Source organism: Phasianus colchicus, chromosome 3 (genome assembly GCF_987193195.1).
Source record: "Phasianus colchicus chromosome 3, bPhaCol1.hap1.1, whole genome shotgun sequence".
NCBI classification, from domain to species: Eukaryota; Metazoa; Chordata; class Aves; order Galliformes; family Phasianidae; genus Phasianus; species Phasianus colchicus.
Genome location: NC_143438.1, coordinates 8,602,598 through 8,626,330, shown reverse-complemented (window position 1 = coordinate 8,626,330; position 23,733 = coordinate 8,602,598). Strand labels below are relative to the sequence as shown.

At 41.0% G+C, this 23,733-nt stretch overlaps 1 protein-coding gene across 1 annotated transcript in view; it reads right to left on the bottom strand.

Annotated features, from left to right (window-relative positions):
- Positions 1-23,733, bottom strand: part of JARID2 (jumonji and AT-rich interaction domain containing 2) — a 203,407-nt gene that overhangs the window by 47,363 nt on the left and 132,311 nt on the right. Inside the window, exons 4-5 of the mRNA XM_031589396.2 lie at positions 12,937-13,106; positions 262-438 (exon numbers count right to left, since the gene is read on the bottom strand). Of these exons, the coding sequence (XP_031445256.1) occupies positions 262-438; positions 12,937-13,106 (347 nt within the window). The remainder of the gene's footprint in view (positions 1-261; positions 439-12,936; positions 13,107-23,733) is intronic.

Sequence of the window (23,733 nt, the reverse complement as noted above, 5' to 3'; positions counted from 1 at the left end):
ACATGAGTCTCTGAAGAGCTGAGTCACTCTGAAGAGTGAGTGCCTGCAGCCCTGTAGTTATAGCTCCTGCACTGTCAGAGTGTCTGAAAAAAACAAAAACAGGTTAAAACACAAAACTCTAGCACTGCATCTCATTTCACTTTCCTATTATGTCCATGTGAAAAATCACCCAGGTCCAGAAGGATGGACAAGGATTAAGCATATGAGTTCTTAAGTTTCTTTACTATGTGGCGCAGGAGAACAGCACTATTTAGGACCTACCTTGCCCATTTGGAACTTGTTTATGCGTCTTTCCTTTCCTGGGGGTTGACTGGCATGATGATGAAGCATTGTTTGTGGCTGTTTTTGTGTCCTCTGTCTCCTCCTCTTCCTCTTCTTCATCCTCATCATCCTGAGAGCTTCCAAAATATACCATGTTGCTGGGCAGGGCTGGAGAACCTGATCATTAGAAATAAATGGCTCATTAGCATCATTGCATTCACTTACTGAACCATGCTGATCATACCGTACTTGAGTGCTGTGCACAGCAAGATAGAGGGACCCAGAGATGGAATGTCACTGTAGCACATGACTAACTGGAGTCTTTTTTTATTTATTTGCTTCTACCAACAGAATACATATGTGCTTGAAAAGCAGGTTTCTCCCCCTTCAAAAAAGCACATTCTATTCATACTTTAGACAAGCAGTCTTGCTACAAGTCCTATTTAGTAGGTGTATTCAGAAAAGGACTAATGTGCATGCTTAATTTCAAGTGCAGGTTTAAGTACCTTACTGAAGTCTTAATGTACAAAGCAGAAGTTTACTGCCCCTCCAAACAGAAGTAAAAAGGAGCATTTACAAACCAGTCTGCACCCCAGTAATATTTTTAGGTTCTTAGTACGATAAAATATTAGCATTTAAACTTTACAGTGCATTGCAGTCCTCTACTATTGTGCACAATGCTTTCCAATATTCTGGTCCCGTCTTACACAAAGAGAAAAACTGACACAATGAGAAGTTTGAATTTGCCTCGCGTGTCCCTAGCAAAGGACAGAAAACAGGGAAGGTCTCTTGATTTCCACTGTGCTCCTCATGAGGACCTTGCCTCTCCCCTCTCTCTTATTTCACACATTTCCCCTAACACGCCTTGTTTGTGCAAAATTAAGACACACCACTCAATTCAGTAAGAAATAAGCGAGGATCCACAAGTCTAACAATGACACAGGATGGTAATTTAAATCTACTTTGTGCACACAATTTATTCCATGCATGTTGTGCAAGCATACAGGCTTCCCAGGATTGCACTAGGACACATGATGTGACTTATAACATTTTAAAATGCATAAAGACTATCAACAACCAACGGATACTTTCCTTTATCCCAGATGTCAGTGAGCACTTCCAGGAAGGGCAGGCATCCTAGGAGCTTCCTACTTACTCACAGACTTTTTTTTTTTTAATTGAGAATGGGAAGAAATAGAAAATCTATAGAAGTGTAGAATAAATCACTTCAAATTCCCCTGTAACTAAAGACAAAGGAAAAAGACAGCTGGGTACAGACTAACACAAGGTAGTGACTATGCTTGATGCATCCTTAGCAAGCACTTTTGGCTTAAAGCTCTGTCAAACAGCAATTCTGTGTTTTGTTTGGTTTCAAATAGCTGTTAGCAGTGGCAACACCAGCCAACGAAATTAACCCACTGGAACATCTCCTTCAAATAATAAGAGGAAAGACCCAAGGAAGGATGGAGCAGGCAGAGCTGCACAGGGACATACAGTGGCTATTTCCAGGGGGAGCATGGGATCATACTGGCATTCACAGAAATGGGGCACAAGACAGAGCTAATAGCAGTAAAGCCACATGGATATTGATTACATGTGAAGACCTCTGCTCTCAGTCTCTATAGTAGACTCTATAGGATTGAGCTTTAGTCTCAGCAGCAACTAACTAAAGGACTACAAGCCAGTCGCACTGGGGTGGTGCTGCCTGAAAAATAAATTGTCCTTCTTCCATGTAAGCAGCCAGGTCTGTGGTACAGATTCAGAAGTTACCAGCTTTGCAAGTTCGTGGTGTACATCAGTTGTAATCACGATCCAATGTCTGACACTTCCAGTGCAGTGAGACATCAACAAGCAACAGCAATAAAAGTTCCTGTGAGGATCTATCAAAATTTGGTTCAAACACAGACTGAAATCTATTATAATTAGATATACAAATACTTTCAGAAATTGCATCCTCATGAGACACTTCAATGGGAGACACTGTCTATTCCGTTGTCTTTCCTAAGACTTCCCTGAGCCTTTTTGGTCAGCTGCTTTCAACAGCAAGCAGTAAAAAAAAATTATCATCTGCAACACAAATGTTTTGTTACAACAGTGATCTTCATTCTTCTTCTTTTATTTTGGGGAGGTAGAGAGTAAAGTACAGTACTACATGATTCTGCTTAGAAAGGTTTAATCTAACCCATATAGGAGATAAAAACTTTACCTAGCTCCTGGTATTCAACTGTTGCAATCTCAGCACATACATCTTCAGCTAGAACGATATTTTTTAATTCTTTCCAATCAAGAACTATGAACAAAAATGGCTAAACTGCATTCCTTGGACAGCTGGGACTGTTTGGAGAGTACATTTGCAGAGAAATTAGACTAGCAACGTCCAATAACACCAGAGTGTCCTGCTAGTCTTCATTTTACCGACTTATGCACTCTGCAATATGAGACCTCAGAAAAGCTGCTGTTCACTCCAGGTCACCTCCTCCCCTCCTCCTCCCCCAGGCTCTTCCTACACATTTATTAAAGTTGACTTGCTGAACAGAAAAGAAAGGAAGAAAAAAAAAGGAAAAAGAAAATACTACATTCAGGCATTTGTGTTCTATTTGAGCATCATTATGGATGGAAGACACTGCAAAAATCTAAAAGCTTTAAGCTTTCTTGCATGCTTTTTATATTGAAACTATTTTTATCACCACATAGCTAAGCGATCGCTCACCTTCTTTATTAAAAAAATATTCCTGTCCTATCTATCCCAACTTCCTCTCTGAGACAGCACAGGGATGTGCACCAGTTGCCATCTCTGCAGGGAATGCCTGCCATTGTTCAAAGTGGCTAACTTGTATAGACAACAGTAATAGCGTTATTGTAGCCATGCAGGTCTACAACCACTGGAGATCTGGGAAAGAATGCACTCAGAAGTTTGCTGTTGTTTTTTTTTAATCTCCACTAGCTGGTCTAAAAAAATATATGACCCTTCCTTGTAAATTTTGCCTGTCTTCGCCTGTAGTTAAGAAGAGTGTTAGTCCTGCACAGAGACTTGAGAAGAGACAAACAGCCATCTTCTCTTCTCCAGAACCAAAGCACAATTCTCAAAGACTACATGGGGCAGTCTAAAGAGCAACATTAGAATTTAATAGATAACAAAGAGCAAAAAAGAGGAGCTCCAGTGCTGTGGATATTTACACCCAGGAGTTGGCGCATGTCAGGTCTTGGAACTCTAAATATGCAACGCCTACTTCCTCACTTTCCATCCCCAAGAAAACAGAAGAACATCTGCAAAAGAGTTATGAGAGCCTGCAGCTGCACTGAATTTTACAAGTCTCCTTCTGTGCTGGGAGTCTCCAGTTTGTGCAGGCAGCTGCTACCACAAGAAGTGCAATGGATGAAAGTGGAGAGCCAGGAGCCAGTACTTCAGCAGCTTGGGAAAGTGAGGAACCCTCAGCCTCACTCGGATCAACAGGTGTCTGGAAAATGGGATAAACCTGATGGTCATCTAGAAAACAAAGATCTAGAAAATAAGTTGAGAAGAAATTTCCTCCAAGGAACCACTGAGACATTTTTCTTGGCATCAAAATTGGTCTCGGAGAGCATGTACCCCATCTGGCTCTTGTTCTTAACTCCTGTGCCACTACCTTGGCTGGTCAGAGTAATTTTTTTTATGGGGCCATGTGGCGAATCAGATCAGGGAACCAATTCAGATTAAAATCCCAGACTAAGGAAATGAAAGTCCATTAATAAATACTGTAACGGCAAAGTAATGTTAAAAGTTCTCAAGATTTGGAAAATTTCTATGCACACTTTTTCTTATTGAACGTGTAGCTTAATATATCACTCTGTTATTAAACAAAATACGAAACACAGTATGTTTCCAATCTCCTGTAGGAGCTGTACGTTTTACATTTTGTCTTGATGATGTCTGGGCACGTGGTCTCTGGCTGCACTTTTTTGCAAGACACTTGATCTGTTTTGCATCCGTATTTGCCTAAAAGCAGATGCCGTCACCAAAGAACTGGCTGAAGCTATTGCAGTGTGATCGGTGGGAAAAAGAAAACAATTAAGCCAAAAGAAAGGGCATGGAGGAGCAGAGCAGAATAAGAGTGGGGCACAGATGCTAAGAGAGGATCAGAGAATCACAGAATCGCTTGGGTTGGAAGGGTCCCCAAGGATCATCAAGTTCCAACCCCCCTGCCACAGGTAAGGCCACCAACTTCCAGATCTGGTAATAGGCCAGGTTGCCCAGGGCTCAATCCAACTTGGTCTTGAGCACCTCCAGGGACAGAGCATCCACAACCTCTCCGGGCAGCTGTTCCAGCACCTCACAACTCTCTCTGTGAAGAACTTCCCCGACATTCAATCTGAACCTCCCATCCTTGAGCTTAAAACCATTCTCCCTTATCTTGTCAGTATCTACTTGAGTAAAAAATTAATTTCCCTCCTTTTTATAATCTCCTTTTAAATACTGGAGAGGTGAGCTACCAGGTGATACAGGATGCTGAAGCAATGGGAACAGGAAAATGGTGGGAGAAGGACTGACATTAAATAGCAACAACTATAGTAAAGCAGGAAGAACACCATTTATTTATCAGCAATAGCTATCGGACAGTGCCATCCACCCACTGCCTGATCTGGACATGTGCCACCCACCTTTCCTTGGTTAACAAACAAGGCAGTGTTATCTCACAGCCAGGTACAGAAGCACCACTGCCAAGGCCAGGAAGGCCAAGCCACCAAAGCTGGCTCTGCAAGACTAACAAATTGCCATCGGACTGTAAGTCATGCAAAAAGCTCAGCCAGCAAACAAAGCACCCGTCTCTCAACATGCCAGAGCAGGATTCACCCCTCGTGTGGTGGGATACCATTGCATGTGGCAAATGTAGAGAAAATCAGCCATTATGATTTTTCTTTTTTAAATTCACCCATCAGGGTTACAATGAACTATGAATTATTATTAAATAATAATAATTAAAAAAGGAGGATATTCAGTTCTTCAAAAAATGAGTTTTGAAGTATTGTTGGCAACTGTTTCTGCCAGTATCTGCAGTTTCATTATTGAAATTCTCTCCAGTATTTTTCTCTTCCCTCCTATTGTGTGAGAGCAACTCAAAAGAAAACCTAACTATACAGGAAAAACAATTACTGCAAGTATACACAAAATGTTGCCTAATGGATATGAAAGGTTGACAAATGTATTGTGTACTCTGCTACAACAATTTGATTCTTGTACAACAATAAGTACAAAGCAAAATACAGATTTTTAAGTCACAGTGCTGCTTTTAGAAGCCTTCTGGGAAAGATGCTACTATGTGCACGTGCAAAGTTCAAGCCTGCTACTACCAGCAGGCATGACTGATGCTTACACAACCTGTATGTGCAGATGCATTGAACTCAGCAACAATTGCCTGATTAACAGAATAAACTCTTCTCTTTTTCAAGCACTTTATTTGACTAATGAGGTCTTTTTTTTTTTTCTTTAATTAGACAAATGTGTAATTTGTCCTCCTAAATTACTGTATGTTTTGTTTCTTGTTAAATTACATTAACTTTTGTCTTGGACTAGCAAAACATACTAAAAACTCCAGATCTGGAACTGAAGACTGGAATCAGAAGTATGGAAAGTGCATGCGCTTTGCCAAAAGCACTATTTCATTACTCTTCAGAATTAGCTGGCAGCTTTTCTGCAATATTTACTGAAGTACAAACCAAATGTTTTCATCTGGACAAGATTCAAACCGTGGTATGTTACAACCACAACAAAAATCCTCTCAATCCAAGAGCCTTTCTCTACAATTTGGGCTGTGGTTTCTGTAAAATTCAGGGAGGATTCTTCTCCCTGAATTATTTACACCAGCTCTCTCTCCAACTCTTCCATTTTTTCTCCTAGCAATTGAACATAACCCAGATGTCCTTTGGAAAACTCTTAGAGCAATTCAAGCCATCAGAATGATTTAAGCACAAGGCAGGTCAAGGTACGAGGGACTGAAGCCTGCCCTGACAAACATGGTGCGTGCCAAGCTCCACAGGCCGTGACCAGAGGTTTGGCTTCCCTCTGCTACACAGCCCCATTTGGGCCTGTACACAGGTGGAAAAACCTTGCTTCCCAAATGTTCCGATATTCTGCCACCTCAGTGCTTCAAATTTAGGGCCTGATTCTCATTTATTATACATCCTACTTATTACATTTTGACAGGACAGCGTAAAGACCCCAAAGTGCGAATAAATGTAATTTATGCCCACACTTTATGGCCATTTTACAGAGCGAGGCTTAAAGAGAATGAACTACATAAACTCTATAGTAAAGAGCAATTGTATCTCACTTATCTCACTCCACCTGCAGGAACAGTCCCACAGGGAGCTCTGCGGTGCCTGAACAAGAGGGAGGAAAAGGCCATCTCAACCACAGAAACAAAACAGAGCTCGTAAACAAACAATTCAGAGCGTGCCTGCCGCAACGCTGCACAAATCACAGAATGCTTAGTGTTATGGCCAATGTAATGGCCACTGTAATGACATAAAGCCCGTTTTCTTCTTGGTCTGTTCTTCAGAGCAGTAGAGCTAAATCCAAAATCAAAAGAAAATGGTTTCTTTCTTAGGGAAATACAATAAGGGGAGGGGAACACGTGAATTTTCAGGAGAAAAATAAAAGGTTCACTTTCCAAAGTTAACAAAACACACACCAGAGTGACAGGCTACTGAATAATAAAAAACAAGTAGAGTGCTTCTCACATCTACAATTCATATCTGACAACTTCAAAGCAGAACACGACAATCTCAAAGCAATATACTTCCACGCATCTGGCTGGCTCTGGAGGCAAATCTAAAAACCAATTCTTTCCACAAACACTCGAACCCCTGACATTATGAACCTCTCCACCACAAACAAGACATGTCTGTACATTCCCAATCACTGTGTTGACATTCCAAAAAGAACTACCAGGCTATTTTTCAATCCCTAGAGATCCTCAGCCCCATCACTTGCACGAAACTCACTCCTGGGGAGCACTGAACCTTCCCACAGGGTCGCAGCTTGCAGAACCACGTGCACACACTGCTGGTGGGAAGGAAGGGCAGGAATCCCCTTTGCCACAATACATGAGTTTGCCCACCTGGCTATGAATCGTGGGCCCCGAGGATTTGAAGCGTGGTTTCTGCAACCACAGAACTCAGTTTTTATGTCGGTACCTTATTCATAATCAACATCCAGCCCCGCCAATACCTGCACACAGAGTTAAATGTTATCCTCCTTTTACAGAAGAGCTAAGCAGCTTGCCTGGAGACTCAGAGGGAGACTCTGGCAAATACAAAGACCAAACTACAAGATTTATCCCCCATTTCAATAAGCTAATTTCATCCTGCAGCTTTTTGCAAGGGTAAATACTGGAATCATTAACATCAGAAATGGCTCTCAAACCAGGAGGAGCCAGAGAAGGCACTGATCCTGCTGCAGCACATGCAGGCTGCTCCATCGTGCCTCCAGTAACCCTTCCAGCTCTTTAACCTCTCCTGTCAGCCAAGGTGTACACCAATACAGCACAGCTGGAGGGACAGCCTTGCAGTGGTGCTCCCACTCCAGCAAAGAGAAGCCTCTCTGTACCTTCTGCTTTACACAGAGCACCCGCACCATGCCTGCCCTGATTAAATTCCTCTTGTCCTAAATCACTGTGGGAGCAACTCACTTCATAAGCAGACTAAACGGTTGCATGTTTGATGCATCTCTCATCCCACACACAAAAAGGATCTTTCACATTTCAGTGCTATCCCAACCTTAAAATAGAACTTCAAAATTGTGAGATTACAGACACCAAATGCAAGCTTGTTTTTATTAAATGGTTTGTGCAATGAGGACTCTGCACACCAGAGCTTATGCTTGCATTTTCAGTGCATCCTAAAATTTCAGTCTCAAGCACCATATGATTTAACAACTCAAAACCTATAAAATGTCTTCCTCCAGCATTTAAAGCCAATCATCCTAAGCCTTTATGTTATACTATTACTTTGGAATTATAAAAACTAGCCTAGACTGCAAAGCCTTTAAAACCTTACATTTTTGGACAGTGTCAGCATTTCACTGCATTGCTTTCATCCCAATCAAGTGCCTGTGCTGTTTACTGTGCTTATCCCAACCTGATGAGCATGACTACATGGTTGTAATGTGCTGCCTCTGAATGTTGATGCTTCAAATAATGGCTACTGATGCTGCAGTCTTTGACTCTTAAGGACACCAAGGATGTATTTTAGAAATTTTCCTCTTCCCAATCCCTGAGCAGACATGCAGGTTTGTCATGCTGGCATCTGCCTTGCATCCACCCATTATCCCATCTAATTCTGGAAGGGTACCTAAAAAAGCCCCAGAGGCTGTTCAAAGGAGGCAATGCATGAAAACAAGACAGGAAAGGCAATATTGGATCTATGGTCCCTAAGCCTACCTCCTAAACAAGGTGGTTAAAAAAAAAAAGAGAGAAAGAAAAGGTCTCCAAGAGCAAATTGCAATAGGACTGCATCAGTGAGATTAAGAAGTTTCTGGTTTCTGAAGTTTGGACAAGCATGCTGCTAGTAAAGTTTTCTATTTTGGTTTTGCCCAATAGTAATAAATCATTATGTTGTTAAATCATTGCAGTGCTCAAGGAACAGTCACATGTTTCTCAGTTAAAATAGTCTGAAAACTCAATTTGTGAGATCTCAATTAAATTATCCTTATTTAGGAATCCCTGAAATTCTCTAGCATGTAGGTCCCAGAGGCCTGACTTAATTAGAAAACTGATCATGGGAAAACTTTTTAAAATGTAGGTTCCTAATCATAGCCTTTCTGTTATCACCTTTTGCCAAAGATCCATTTCTCAGGGGGACATCCTTCCCTTTCCCTTTTTAGCTGTGTATTACTCAAATTGCAATATTTTAAAACTGTAAATAAGTGGAGAATAAAGGCAACTTAAATGCACTGTAAAGGAAGCTATTAAGAAAAGTTTGATCAGAAGTAAAAAATACAGTAAAAGTGAATGCTGTTGTGTGTCAGCACGCAGATGACATGACGGTATCTACACACACTGCTGAAAGATACTAATTAAGCCTTTGGCAAAGGGCATACAGGCTCCTTCAAATAAGCTATTTAAAGATAAGAACACTGCAGACAAACACTTCAGAGATATCTGTGCTATTCCCTTCCTTCTTGTGCTGGAAATTCTAGGTCACAATTAAAAAATAAATGAAAAAGGAGGAAAGCTTTAAAATCATAGAGAAGGTGGGGCTTGCCAAATCTGATCAGACATATTCCTGGGTGCACAGATACTCATCAGCTGGTACAGCTTTTCATTTTACCCTGCTTACCTTATAAGAAGTAATTAGCACATTGCATTGTCAAATTGAGGGTTCAAAAAACAAACTCTACTTAAAAATATGTTTAGAGCTCCTAGTATTCTTGATAATGAAATCAAGCAGGTCATCTTGGTTAAATTAACTCCCTTTGAAATTACAGGATGCTATAAATAAATAAATACATAAATAGAAGTGCTGTGGAGCATTAGATTTTCTGACACACAGTTGAAACCCAGTTAAATGGGATTCTTCTTCCTAAATACTGGAGCTTGCACACATAAAGGGCCGTGTTTCCAAACTGTGGCATGAAAGTCCTGCTCCACTGTGCATAAAATTCAGTTGCTGCTGTCTGAAGTAAACCCCACATCGTACTGAATAGTGAACTTCCAGTTGTGGCTGCGATTTTTACACTTCTCTATTTAAAAATGGAAAATGAAAGTACAACCTGATGCGGTGCCACAAATTTATGCTGTGACACTGCTGCTGGGTGTGGTGGTATAAGCTGAGATACGTGACCGCAGAGCTGTTTCCCCACTGGACCTGCTGAACACTCTCCCATCAGAGCAAAGCTATGGCCATGAACATACTGACCATGATGATGAGGAGTAGGACCACAGAGCCCTGATTTTAAAAAATACACATATTCACACAAATATGAAGATTCACTATCTGGCATCATACCACTACTACACTTACTACAAAACAATTTCCAAGGATGTGAACTTGCATCTTATCACCATGAATTTGTGAGTGATGTGGCACATTTCCATGTGGCTCTGTCTCACTTCACGCAAATGCAAACTGCCAGGGCTGCACAGAAGTCAGAATAACCTATAGCCACACAAGGAATTCTGAACTCCTCAGCATTTCAATAAAAACATAGCACGTAGGTTGAAAAACAAAGCAATCCCTTTTGAAAAAAACACAAGCTTTTCTGATGCAGAATCTCTCTCCAAGTTCACCAGGTACCACTGGAAGAGCAACACCAAAACAAACTGGCCAATGTTCTTGGAGGCTACTTGCTTGTCCCTTCTGGAGCTACATGTACCAGTGGGCTGCTGCATGAACTCCCTACAAGCATATGAAGAACCAGCTTCCATTGGTTTTATTACAACAGGGACATCAAGAGTGCCCACCACTGTCTGCAGAGTTTCAAGCAGCCAGTGCTGCCTCAAGAGACACAGCAGTTCAGAAACAGAAGCTAACACCAATCTCAACCACCATGCTCCCTGTCCCTCCGAGTCACAGCCTCTGCTTCTCCAGAGAAATGCATTTTGGTACCACATGTCTAAGATTTCTCCCCATCTTTTAGTAGCTCTTTACAGGCTTTGTACAATGGAGGGACACACTGTGAGTGCTGAAACACAAGGCTGACAGACCCTCTTTCTGGTTTTCTTCAGCCTCTTTAACCAGATCAAGAGCATGCCATGTGTGGCACTCCTGGTGCTGATTTTCTCTCCTGGTTTTTAACATAATTATAATTGGGATCTTAGCGACTGAATGCCTGTGTTGTCTGAAATATACGAGTACTTCTGCTTACTGAAGAAATTAGAATGAATTGCAAGTCCTTAATTGACAGTACAAAACATCAATTATTCTGCAGATGAATAACAAAGAAGAAAATTACAGGTGCAAGAGCTAAACAGCCACTGATTAAAATAAAAAAAAAAAAACACCTTCTGAATGAAGCACTGAAATAGGACAAAAGTACCCGTGCTTTGTGTTTCCACTGTAAGAGCAGAACACTAAGAGACAGTAGGAAATGAAAACGGAGATAAGTCATATCCCCACTTAGGTTGCCTTTTTATAAGTGCAAGTGCCTTCAAAGCTATAAATAACACATGCTTAGTTAGCAAGCAGTGGAAACAAGCGTGTGAATGCAGCCATGTGTGCTCATACACATACACACCCTTCTGAATTTTCCCACCAACAACTGTGGCAGTTGGCCCAGATCACAGCAGTGACATGCTGCCAACAGACCGATCAACCTCACAGCAGACTAAATTAGAAATACATTTCCACAGATTAAATTTCAGAGGACTGTGATGCTACTTTAAACTCCGTTAAATTCTGCTCCTTGCAATCCTTTAAACAAACATAAAAGCAAGCTAACAACCCTTTCCACCCATACCCTTTACCAGAAGTCCCAACAGGAAGGAGGCTTCATTTTAGACCAGTCTAAATAAGCTATTACTCTAAAGATGCTACAACTCTAATACCTCACAGAATAAACAAAACAAAACAAACAAACAAACAAAAGAAATCCATGCTGCATTACAGCAAGACAGCCTCAGCAGAAAGAAAAAGCTACAGGTGGTGTTGACCATTGTTGTCAGCAGGCACAACACAGACCTCAGAACTAGAAACAGTAGCTTAAACACAAGTGGGAGCAACTACCTTTGAAGGATTCAATCCCTTAGGGAAGACTTTTACAGACAAGCTCTATCTGCAATAAATGCAGATCCCTTCACCCTTTTTGCTCACAACAACATAACAGCAAGAGGCATCACACCAGCATTTCAAGGACAGAGCAGCAACTAACTATAGGGGATGGAGGGCACCTGCCAAAACAGAAACACACCACAAGATCCAACGTAACAGTCAAGGTTTACATGAAAGACATTGTCTTCAGGACATGACGTGGGGCACAGGGGCAAGAAGAGTCCCAGTAAAAATGACCACTGGGGTAAGATGCCCTTTTTTAGCTTAGTAAAGCTGGTAAGACATACCTCATGCAAGCTTGCAGACACACACCAGTAATGGCACTATACAGCTCCAGCTAGGCCTAGGCAACTGCTATGAAATAACTGGGAAAGTGGTATATCTCTCAGTACAACTTCAGATACCTTGTCTTCACTAGGTTTGCACAGTGGAACGGTTAGCATGTTTTAATTATTACCACTGTAACAATCTAGCTTTTAGGGCATTAAGAACAATGGCAATACTTCAATCCTCCATCAGATGAAAAGCATCACCCGGATTGAACAGCAAAGACAGCGAAAAACAGAAATTTCCAAGCAGATTTCTCACACTGCAGGAATAATTACTTGGTAAAGTTAAGTATTTCTTCAGTTCACAGTCAAATATGGGTGGGGAGAACTTAAGAGAACTAGAGGAAAATCCATTCAAGGTAACAGAGTGCTAAAAATAAAAAGAATTTCCTTTTGCAATATTACTAGCCTTGTTTTCTGCTCTTTACAACCATGAACTTGAATGCTCCTTCTCCAGACACACTCAAATTGCAGGAGCTGAAATGCACATAATATATTCAAGCACAACACCAGGACTTTTGTATAGCTGCTATGCAGCACGTGGTGCTGCTGCTTATTCTTTGAATGAGATTGCACCCCCAGGTTGCTGCAAGAGTCCTACCTCGAAGACAGAGGAAAGTAAGAAAATCTTCTGTCTTGGGCTTCCTTTTGGAGAGGTCAGAAATCTGAGTGGCGGGAGGGGGTAACAACGGTTCCACTATCTTTATTGGAGTTGTGCTGGGACTGTTTGGCTGGGACTGAGCAAACTTCCTTTGTGCTTGCAGCCTTGGCCTGTGGAAACAAGAGCACATCAGAAGCACGTTAGACAGAACTTGCAGGAGAGACATCAGAGCATCACAATCAGTTTAAATAAAGAGAGACAGAATCCATCTCCTACAAACAGTACACATAACTGTGGATTGTGGTTTTCAGAAAACCAGAAAGGCAACATCTTGATTATAAAATCTGTGACTACTATTTCATATGTTCCAAATATTTTCTTGCACATCATACACTTACAGTTCATCATTCGTTTATTTTGGAAATTAATTAAATCTGTATTCTGCATCAGGAAAGTGACTTTTTTCTTAAAGTGTTAAAATTTTCTTTGCCTCTTGCTATTTGGGTGTTCTTTTTAAATCACAATTAATCAATCTAAAACGAGATGTATTTTAGCCTCATTAAAATTCTTAATTTATTCCAATCTGTTAGCATCTTATTCAAATAATAGAATATACATTAGTATATGTGGTATCTGTATTTGCGCCCAGACCTGTGAAAACAAAGCAAAACCTTTGGGGAAATACATTTTTGATTGTGAAAACATCAGGCAAAAGCCATTAGATTTTCATTCCAGCTTGAAAGACCAAGGAAGAGGGCTGAGGTGTGGTTATTAAGTGTTTGTGACAAATTTGTAATGATGAAGGACACGCACAGACTGAATTTGTTCCAGTCCTGATACTGGGCAATGGCCTGACACTCTCTGCTAAGTTTTAGAGCGTGACCATATGTACGATGATGGGAAATGAACAGAAGCAAGTGGTTTTGGCAGTCAGACTGCAAATTATTTCAAGCCTATCTGAAGGCTCTGATTAACTACTAGGTGGCAATGAATATGATTTTCTTTAATACGTCTAGAACACAAATTGGTATTAGGGAATGCGCTCTGGGGCAGGACAGATACCCGGAGGGGGTCTCGCCAGGAACTTGACTCAGCTCAGCATTTAAGAACATGCTAATTTCTCACTTAAGCAACTGGGACTCTAATTATGATCGTTATTACAGCTTCAAAAAGGAGAGAAGCTCCTGAAAGAACTTAAAACCTCATTGAGAAAGGATGCAATTTTATGTCATTTTCTTCCCTAATAGCAGCATATTTACATAATGTAGAACTTAAACACGTATCAAATAACACTAAAAAAAAAGCCAGGTCTTGTCATTCCACTGCAGACTATTCTGCTACGACACAGTGAATGCACAGTTATCATTCAGCATGGAAGAAACACGTAACTGGTAAACTTCTTTTTCACAGATATTACACTTCAGTTGCTGGGTAGGTCTGAAAGTATATTTTAAACTTCCTCAATTTTGTCCTAGCAATGTTTATACACATCTCCTAATGACAGCGGAGAACAAAAGCAGCATTCAGCAGTTTTCTCCCTGAGTTGCACATAAAATCTGTCTCCTCAGGATTCACTCCCCTCTCAAATAACAACAAAAAAATCCCTACCCAATCCTCACAGCCATTCTTACTGTTTACTGGTCTCTCCTTAGTGGCAGGTATATTATAGTGTCTACATATACATATTTTTAACATAGTGCTTATAATTTGTGAAGTGGAACTAAAAGACTACATATGTATTTCCTATTATCTATGAGCAATTATCTTTCCAGAATGGAGGTCTTATATAGATCTACCTATATATCCCCCAAATTACTCCAATTGCATTGCAAAGCACTGTTCCTAAAAGAAAATTCTTGTACTGGATGTATGAGATTTTAATTCCAACAAACTACATTTCTATCAGCAAAACCACACATGTGGCCAGAGAAAAATGCTTTGTGTTGGCTTCTGTTCTGCACAAAACATACACTCTCTAGCCAAAAAAGCAGACTATAAAAAGGTCAGCAAGTGAGATCCCTGCTGTCATCTGCAGAGCAACTTTTCCCAACAGCCACGGTGTTCTGGCTGGGCTGTTAAAAGCATACACAGCCCAGTGGCTGGGTCGGCCAAATGTTTTTCGGAAACTACCTGCTGCAGTGCAGTGTGATCACAGCTAAGTAGCAAGAAAGACTCTGCAGCCCCTCAGAAAGCAAGCTATAAGCCTGTTTCATGGTTCAGAATCAAACCTCTGCAGCAAGACCTGGCAAGGCCTGTCTGTAGCATCCCAGTTACTGGTCCCTGGAGCAGTGGAAAGGGATTAGGAACAGCCACTTTTCACCACCCTCCACAGTCCAGCGGGGGTCCTTCATCTCAGTGCCGACAGCTGAAAAGCTAGGCCTTCCCCTAGCTTCATTCCAGGCTGCGGACATGAACTTTTGCCATTTCCTGGGGAGGTTGCGGAGACTTGTTACCATATGATCAAACGTGTCAGAAACGTTTCCTCTCCTGCAGACAAATGTGGAGCATCGCTGCTGATGTATGCCATACTTCTTCACACTTGGCTTTCACTCACCAGATCCCCAGAAACAGGCCTGTCCCTTCCAAATACGAGTTTCTTCTTAACACCCCCAACAGTCAGTATTAGCAATTCAATTTACAAAGGCTAGCAAATGAAGGCACTCTCTTACAATTGCCATAACCTCAAGCTTTCTGCAATAACTCCTGTTTTATGCATATTTGTTCCACAGGCTTCCATCTTAATGCCATCAAGCAGCTCTTGATCCAGATTTGTGTGATGGCCAGTTTTGATGGTGGACCAGCAACGGGGAACGCGCACGCACACACACACACACTTCAAAACATGGGTTCTTGTGAAGGAATGTATGCATCTTAACAACCTGGTATTTCTCCATGAAAACCTCTAGAAGCATAAAACCAATTATTTTGGGTATGGTTTCATGTTACACTTAATCCAATCTAAGTGTGAAACTGTGCCAAAAGAGGAGGCCAGGCCCTCCGCTAGGGTTCCATCAGATCAGGCCTCACGGGCTGCAGTGCTCTGAGCTGGGCAGAGAAGATAATGGAGGGACAGAAGTGACAGAAGAACTCAGAAGGACTTTCTGCATATGATAAGGACATAACAACAATAGTGTGGTTTCACTCTTCACTTGTTAAGACATCAGAGTCTGCTGGAATGGCCTACTTAGCATACACCGGGCAACAGGGGACAGATTGGAACGAGCAGAAAGAAGAATAACAACAACCATGTTTTCTTCCTCAAAATAAATTGCTCTCCCTGTCCTCGTCTAAAGGGTATATGCTATATAAGGCTTGCAAATATCAAACAGAGCAGCTATGCAAGAAGGAAAATGATGTGGGAAAAGCTCAATACCACATCTGAACACCATGCAAACACCATACAAACAGCCAGAAATATCTAGACTATTTAAAAATAAGTAGTAATTCACCTTCTCCCAACAGAAAGTTGTTTTCCTTCTACTATTTTTGACAGACCTTAAACACCTACCTATGATACGAAATTCAAAAAATCTTCTGTCTGAGAAAGTCTCCACTTCCCTTTGGTGTGCTTCTCTACATAACCTATTATTTAGGACTGAGACTGCAAATTACAGCTTGAGACTAAAGCTGCACAGCAAAAATATCCCCAGTGTACAAACTCAGGCTAGGCTAAAAATCATCTCTCTCCAATGTGAAATACACTTTTTCAAGTTTTTCTACGCTGAATTTATTTTTGTTGAACGATTTAAGCAAAAGATGTTATTTATAATCCAAACACTACAGTTTGCATTAGCTAAAAATACTTCAGAAACATCTTTTAAAATAGAAACTCCCAGCACCATTTCTTCAATATGCAGGCGTATTTAGGAAGAAAACACCAACTGTAGAATGGCAGGCTTTTCTCTGCAAAGTACAGGTTGGTAATGCCAGTCTGTTAATATATTTACTAAATATTAATACTCTAGCTAGTATAGCATGCTGCACTAGCTACTGAACATATTAAGTTATCATATAGTCGATGTATAACTAAATCTGTACAAAAATCTTCCACTGTCTTCAGTTTATTACCCTGTAACTCCTAAGTGAAAGCAAAGCATAGGGACTGTAAAACATACAGAGTGAAGAACTGTATGGCAACACGTAACTGATAACACATGTACTCACATCACTCTATTTGATGTGAATTTAGGGGTTGAGAAGCATACCTAAGCATCTCAACTGGCAAGAGAACTGCAAAACAAACTTTATCTTTTTCAAATATTCTCCAATCTCTCTCTAGTAACGTACAGATTTTCATAAAACTTCCTGCCTGTGATGTGCTGCAATGTTTGCTTGCTGTTTCATCTCATAACCTTTAGCTTACTCTTTGAACTTCATTTTTATCTTCACTGTCACCTGATGTTTATGTCCTTTTTTCTTTTTCAGGGCACCACCAGAGTTACATTTCCAAACACTAAAGGAATGGCAGCTTGAGTGTCACCATTTCAAGTTTAATTCACATTTCCCTTTTCGATGTAGGTATGTTTTCCACTTTTCCAGCTGTTAGGGAGCAGCCTGCAAGCTAACACTAAGGACTCTGTGCCTCTTCCTGAAAGCAGAACCAGCATTTGGTCACTATTGGTTGCTTCTGCTGCTTCTCTGCAGAGCAATTGCAAGGAAAGTATTTGTACATATGCAATTTTGTTACATTAAAGTGGCTACTACAAACAAGTGGCAACAGGCTGGTAGGAGTTTCCACCAACTGCTGTTAGAATACGGGATCAATGCCTGACCTAGGAATGGATATTGAGGAAACACACCTTACTGCAATATGTCCTGCAATTACATGCAAACAGCTTGGCCTCTTTATTATTCCTTTGTGAGGCTTCGCAGTTCCCAGTTCTGCTGACCTACCAAAGCATTTTTCTGTATCTCTTACTTATTTCCAACAATTTGGACCCTGTTTTGAGTTCACCGTCGCCTGCTTTCGTCGTAATAAACATAAACTACGCATTCATTTTAACAGCACTGCACATCGTGACACTTAACCATGCAAACTGTGCTTGCATGCAAAGATTCTTCTATGCGTACAGCTTTGTTTAATAAGGTAAACAAATATTGAAGTGTGATCCTTTAAGATATGTTCAGCTCCCATTAAAAATAAGTCAACTTAAGCTTTAATAGCCAGATGTTCACTGTACAGCAAATGATTTTCAAGTATTCAATTTTCAGCTTAACAAAAATCAACCTAGTGGCAGACACTTCAAGGCAAGCCCAAGGTGAGCATGAGAAAACTAGGTGCTGGAGGCACCATTCTCACTGGACAGGGGAGAAATGTAGACCAATGCTTATCTCTAGCAAAGCAGTGTTTCTACCTGCATACATTCTCACAACCGTGCCCTGGTTTATGACTTCAGGCAAAGTTCTGTGAATACACAACATTACACCAGGAGGAGAAAGCTGGAAAACAAAGAAAGGCTTTGAAATGCATTCCTTCTCCCACATTCCTCTAACTTCTTTGGTAGTATTTTCTGCCCATATCAATGGTACCTATTGTCCTTCCAATACCATACCTTGCTCAGCAAGTTCAGGGCAATGGAAATGGAGATTATGCCTTTTTCTCCATCTATTTGCACTAAGAAGGAATTAGGAGCTAAAACAATTGTTTGCTCCTGTCCACATAACTGTAGGTAACCCATGTAAATCATAAAGACACTGCCTGACTACTTCAAAATAACTTCCAAGAGCACGCAATCCAAGACACAACTGAGACCTATCTAACCAGATAAGAGACAATGTAATCCTTAATCCATTTGTTGGGTTAGAAGAACCTGGGTTAATTTTTTAGGAAAGTAAAAAAAGTTCAATATACTTAAACACAAAACTTTTTTCAGAAATGACTTTTATTGAGCCCTTCTCAATCTTCTTAACTTTCTCTTGTCTAATTTTGTTTTGGTTTGGTTTGGTTTTTTTTTAAATTGAGCCTAAATTAATACCATGATTCTAAGACAGCCTTAAAATCTCAAGACAACAAACCATCATAAAACACAAAGAACACCTCCACTCAGTCCTTCATTATGGAGCTTCACACAGCATGTTCCATAGACAACATTTCTTGCTCTAAAACTTCAGCCACATTGAATAGATACACATTTTCTTTTTTTTTTCCCCCCAAATGGGAAACAGTTGGTGTCTGAGACTCGCTCCTTCAAACAACAAAAAGGTGCATGGCAATGACATTTAATGAATGATAATTGAACTAACCCATATGCTCAATGACTAGATCTAAGCTGACAACTGAAATGTATGTTAAATACTGTTCAAATAATCATTAATTCTGGAATTATATATTTTTCCTGACCATGCTCATTGAGCACAAGATATCTGCAGTCTCCAAAACTGCCTCACTTCATTTGGCTTAGCAGGAATACTTACATACAGTAAGTGAAATAGCTGGCTGCTAAACACTGAAGTTAGCCCTGGGCAAAGAGGGAGGTAGTTTCTGGAAACTGTTAACCACTCTCCACTATGTTAACAGAGAAGGAACTGACACATCACAGCTCTGGATTCAGGCAGTTCAGGTGTTTAGGAGGATAACCTTTCAAGGGATTAATCACATTGGGTACTAAATTCACAAGGGGTTTTTCCTGAGACACCCACGGTGACCAGGAATTTTTAATGGCACTGTGACATAACAGTACAATTTCCTAGCGTGAGTTTGAGTTCCCTCTGTACACCCTCAGGGCACACGGAAGCAAAGAGGAGCAAGAAGCAACCCAAAAATGGGAGACAGTTAGCCAAGCTTGCAGTTCTTCTCCAGGAGCCCAGGCCTTCTCTCATCCTAATGACACAACTGTTTGCAGCTGGACCCTGATGTGAGAATAATCTATGGCTATCATAAGCAATCTGAATTCTGCCACACTCTACAAAAGGTTACAGGCTCTCATCATGCTCAAGTTAAAATGGTGTAACTTCAGTCCAGTGTGATTATGAAACCACACACCTACCTCCAAGCACCTCAATGACGAGATGCTTCCAGCCCAACTTCCAGCAGTTGGAGAAAGGCTGAGTCTCGCCTAGATTGGACGAAAATGTTTTCTCCTCCATATGGGCATGTGGTGAACTGTATATGGCAATAGATGGCAGAAGAGATCCTTGTGAACACCAGAGACAGGTGGTGCCACCCTTCCTTTGTCCTGCAGTGGTTCTTAAAATTTCCTGTTTTGTAGTAGCTTCATTTCTGCTCTAAGAATACAAGTGCAGGCATTTTAACCTTTGACTGTGCTATGGGTTGTAATTCAAGCTGTGATTACACTGCAACCATGTTGCTAGCTGCATAAAACCACCCACGTTAAGCCTTCAAATTTACCAGTTCACGTGGGAACCTAACAAAGCTGCAGACATCATGCTGGTCCTGCAATGGTCCTCACTCAAAGACCAGGTTACTGCTGTTACGACCAGAAGCATTCATTTGAGCCAGCTCAGATGTGCTTGCACAAGTTACAAGTGTGAAAGATCATCCTCACAGATAAGAGGCAAGAAACAGCAACATACTACAGCAGTTCATTTTGATAAGGGCTGTGCACTGGACACATCTCCCTTCTTGCTGTTCTTCAGGCACTGAAACCCACATTAAGTGCTTGACAAATGGAGACTTGAGTTACTGGATGAGACACTCAGGAAAAGGGGATTTTTCTGATAGCATGATCCAAAATTTCTTCTAAGCTTGAGCCAAACCCACCTCTGCAGTACCAGCAAGTTGTGCAATGAGGATATTGCCAACAAATGACTTAAGGTTAGATCTGCCTTTCTATGCCACGCTGCTGCTCAAAGAAGAGCATCACCACATGCCAGAAAATGAAAATGCAAAACCAGAGCAGCAGAAACAAATAAGAGAACTTGTTCATGTTATTTTGCATTTTAATAATCATTAGCAGACGTCTGACTGGTTATGTTCTGACCGTCTTTTCTGACAAGACCACAGAAATATATATATATTTACATTAAGCACTGCCCCATGTCCTGGAGGCATACAAAGTGAACTCCAAAGCAATAAAATACCTTCCACTCTGGGAGGATTTGATTTCCACTTCCCTTGCAAGGCCTCCACCTACTGGCAAAGAACCTGCAATGTCCTGCTGTTTGGGCTCATTGCAGGTGGAAAAGAAAAGCAATACCCTTATTTTTCTCATATATTTAGTAAAATCAGTGTGGAGAAGCCTAGAGGCATTAAATGCCCCTTTCACTTCACCTGCTCTGCAATGCCATCCTTTCCTCTGCGTGGTTCTTGGGTAACTGAGGTCCCTGTTACATGTAATCCACCACAGATAAAATTTTTGAAGTAATCTTTCTGGCCCTGCAGAAGGATTTCCCACCAGAAAGGCTCACTGTGGTAAATATTCTTTGGAATGTTAAAATGTGCCTGGTTTTCTAAAACTTCAGCGTTTACCCTCTTTAGTTGCACAGAATCAAAGTGATTTTTATCACACACAAGGTATCTTGCAACCTCAATACTCTCCCAGTAGCATTTTCAGTGTCCTGAGACATCTGATGGACACTGGCAAAACATGTTTCCTTCCCAGTTTCTAACCAGGAGACACTAAACAAAACTGGAATGGTTCAGATGACAGTGCTTCTTGCTTCATTACTCACGCAAGGCCATTCTTATCTGAACTTATCTGAAAACCAAATTCCTGACAAACTCAGAGCAATCCTTTTGTTCCACACTCCTCTTCAAAATGGTTGCACATTCAGGCCGAATGGTGAATGATACACCAAGTAATACCAAATGTATTACTAGAGAGCAGCTCCCTCTCTAGTAATCTGACCAAGCACTAAAAAATTAACAGTGCGAGATTAAAACCATGCAACTGAACAACAACCAAAAAAATCTCTTTTCGCTTTGAGCAGCCTTCTGTCTGCAAATGTGCCATAAAAAAGAAAGAAAAAAAAGTTACTTGATATATCATTTCATTCTTGTTTTCCAGTCCTCAGAAAAACACACGTACTTCTACCACTGCAATCTTTCACCTTTTACCCTAAGAGTAACTTCTGCTAGCCAGAAAGACAGCGATTACTTCTGGCAGAGATGTCAGAAGTAACAGCGCATGGATCATTTTAGCCATCATCTGAATGGCTGAAAAACTTCCTGTTCAATTAAGTCCTCCATTAATCCCTACCATTTGAATACAATTTTCCGTCTGCTGGCAGGAAGTGATAAAAGTCACACGGTCAGTAGGTTGCAGGCATTTTAACCTCTCACAGAGATTGCTGCTTGCAATCTAACCATACCTGAAACCAGATATCCCCACTTCCCATGGGGCTGGCCTCCCAAAGGATCCACAGCAGCATCTGGCTATTTTTACACACTCAGTGTTTGTGTGCAAAACTGCAGCATTTAGAAAAAGCTAAAGAAAAGATGTGAGACACCCTATACCTGCCTCACAGACTTTGCTCTGATAAGCAGCAAAGTGATCACTTCTGCATAAAACACCCATCAATCACGTTCACTGTCTTGCCAACAAAGATTACTAAATAGAAACACACAAATGAACTAATGAAAAAAAAATCAGTGTAGTCTGTAAAGTTCAATCTATACTATCCAAATGTTTTTGAAGGGTAAAAAAGAGAAACTTTAGCAAGTACTATCTGCTTGTTGATCACTACTCTTTTCCTACATCATTGTCTTTTTTTCATTAGGGTTTTCTTGGAAGCAAACTGCCACCCTCCCCAGGCTTCCTCCCCAGGAGTCAAACAGCCCATTCTTGTAAGTCAATCAGGCAGATGCAGTCAATTGTCACAGTAACTCTCTTCATGCCTTCTTTCAAGCCACACCACATCCTGCTACCAGTCAAATTTGCCTGAAAAGAAAAGGGGCCACGCACCCTGCACCTCTTCTTTGAGGCACGCTAAATCCGATGAGAGGGGGCTGGCTAGACTGCCAGAGCATGCTGTCTTTCTCTTCCTCCTAAAAGCCAGATAAAGTGGTTGGGAACTAATGATATGGATGGAAACTATGGTAACAATTTCTGTGTCACACAATCTATAACCTTCCCCGCAGATTTTCTTTTTCTACCTGCCGTAAGAAGTACTCAATACTTTCTTGATTCTTGCAGTTTGAGTCGCCCTGCCTCAGGAAACTCTAGGAAAGAGATGATAAATGCACACTGAACCCATTTTGGTACCAGGTGACTATAGAAAAAGCGGACATGCCTCATTTGTGCATGCAAAGCACCAGTTTGTCAGGGAATGGACAAAAATAGAATCCCTCTGAGCAAAGGTTAGATTTATCAAATGCTTCACCTTCCCTAAAAACCCTTCTTACTTTTATGCTTAGGATACGGCAGCATCTCCGCAGATGGATACCTGAAATTTGATGGCACAAAAAAGAAGTTAATCTTGTCGCTGACAAATGTGGAAATCCACATTCCTCCGAGTCCTGTATCCTGCCATGAAGGATAAGAACACAGCATCCAGCTGGGAAGAGAGAGAAAGCAGCAGGACCACACTCTTCCAGAGCAGCAAACCACTGCACTTCCCCAACTGCATATTCCTACCTTAAAGGAGGGGCTTGACTTAGCTTAAACTGGTTACAGCAAGGGCTGCTGATGAAAAAATATATGGTATATGCTCTTTGCTTCATCTCCAGCTACACGTTCCTGTTTATGCAAGCACTAGAGCTCCTGAGACCCAATAATCAGCTGGCTGAGGAAGGCGATCTAGCTGAAAATTAATTTATAGGTTGATTTTTTTTCTTTGCTGGGTTGGGTTTCATAACCACAGAAGTGCCGGTGTTGGCACAAAAAGGTGGTGAGAACT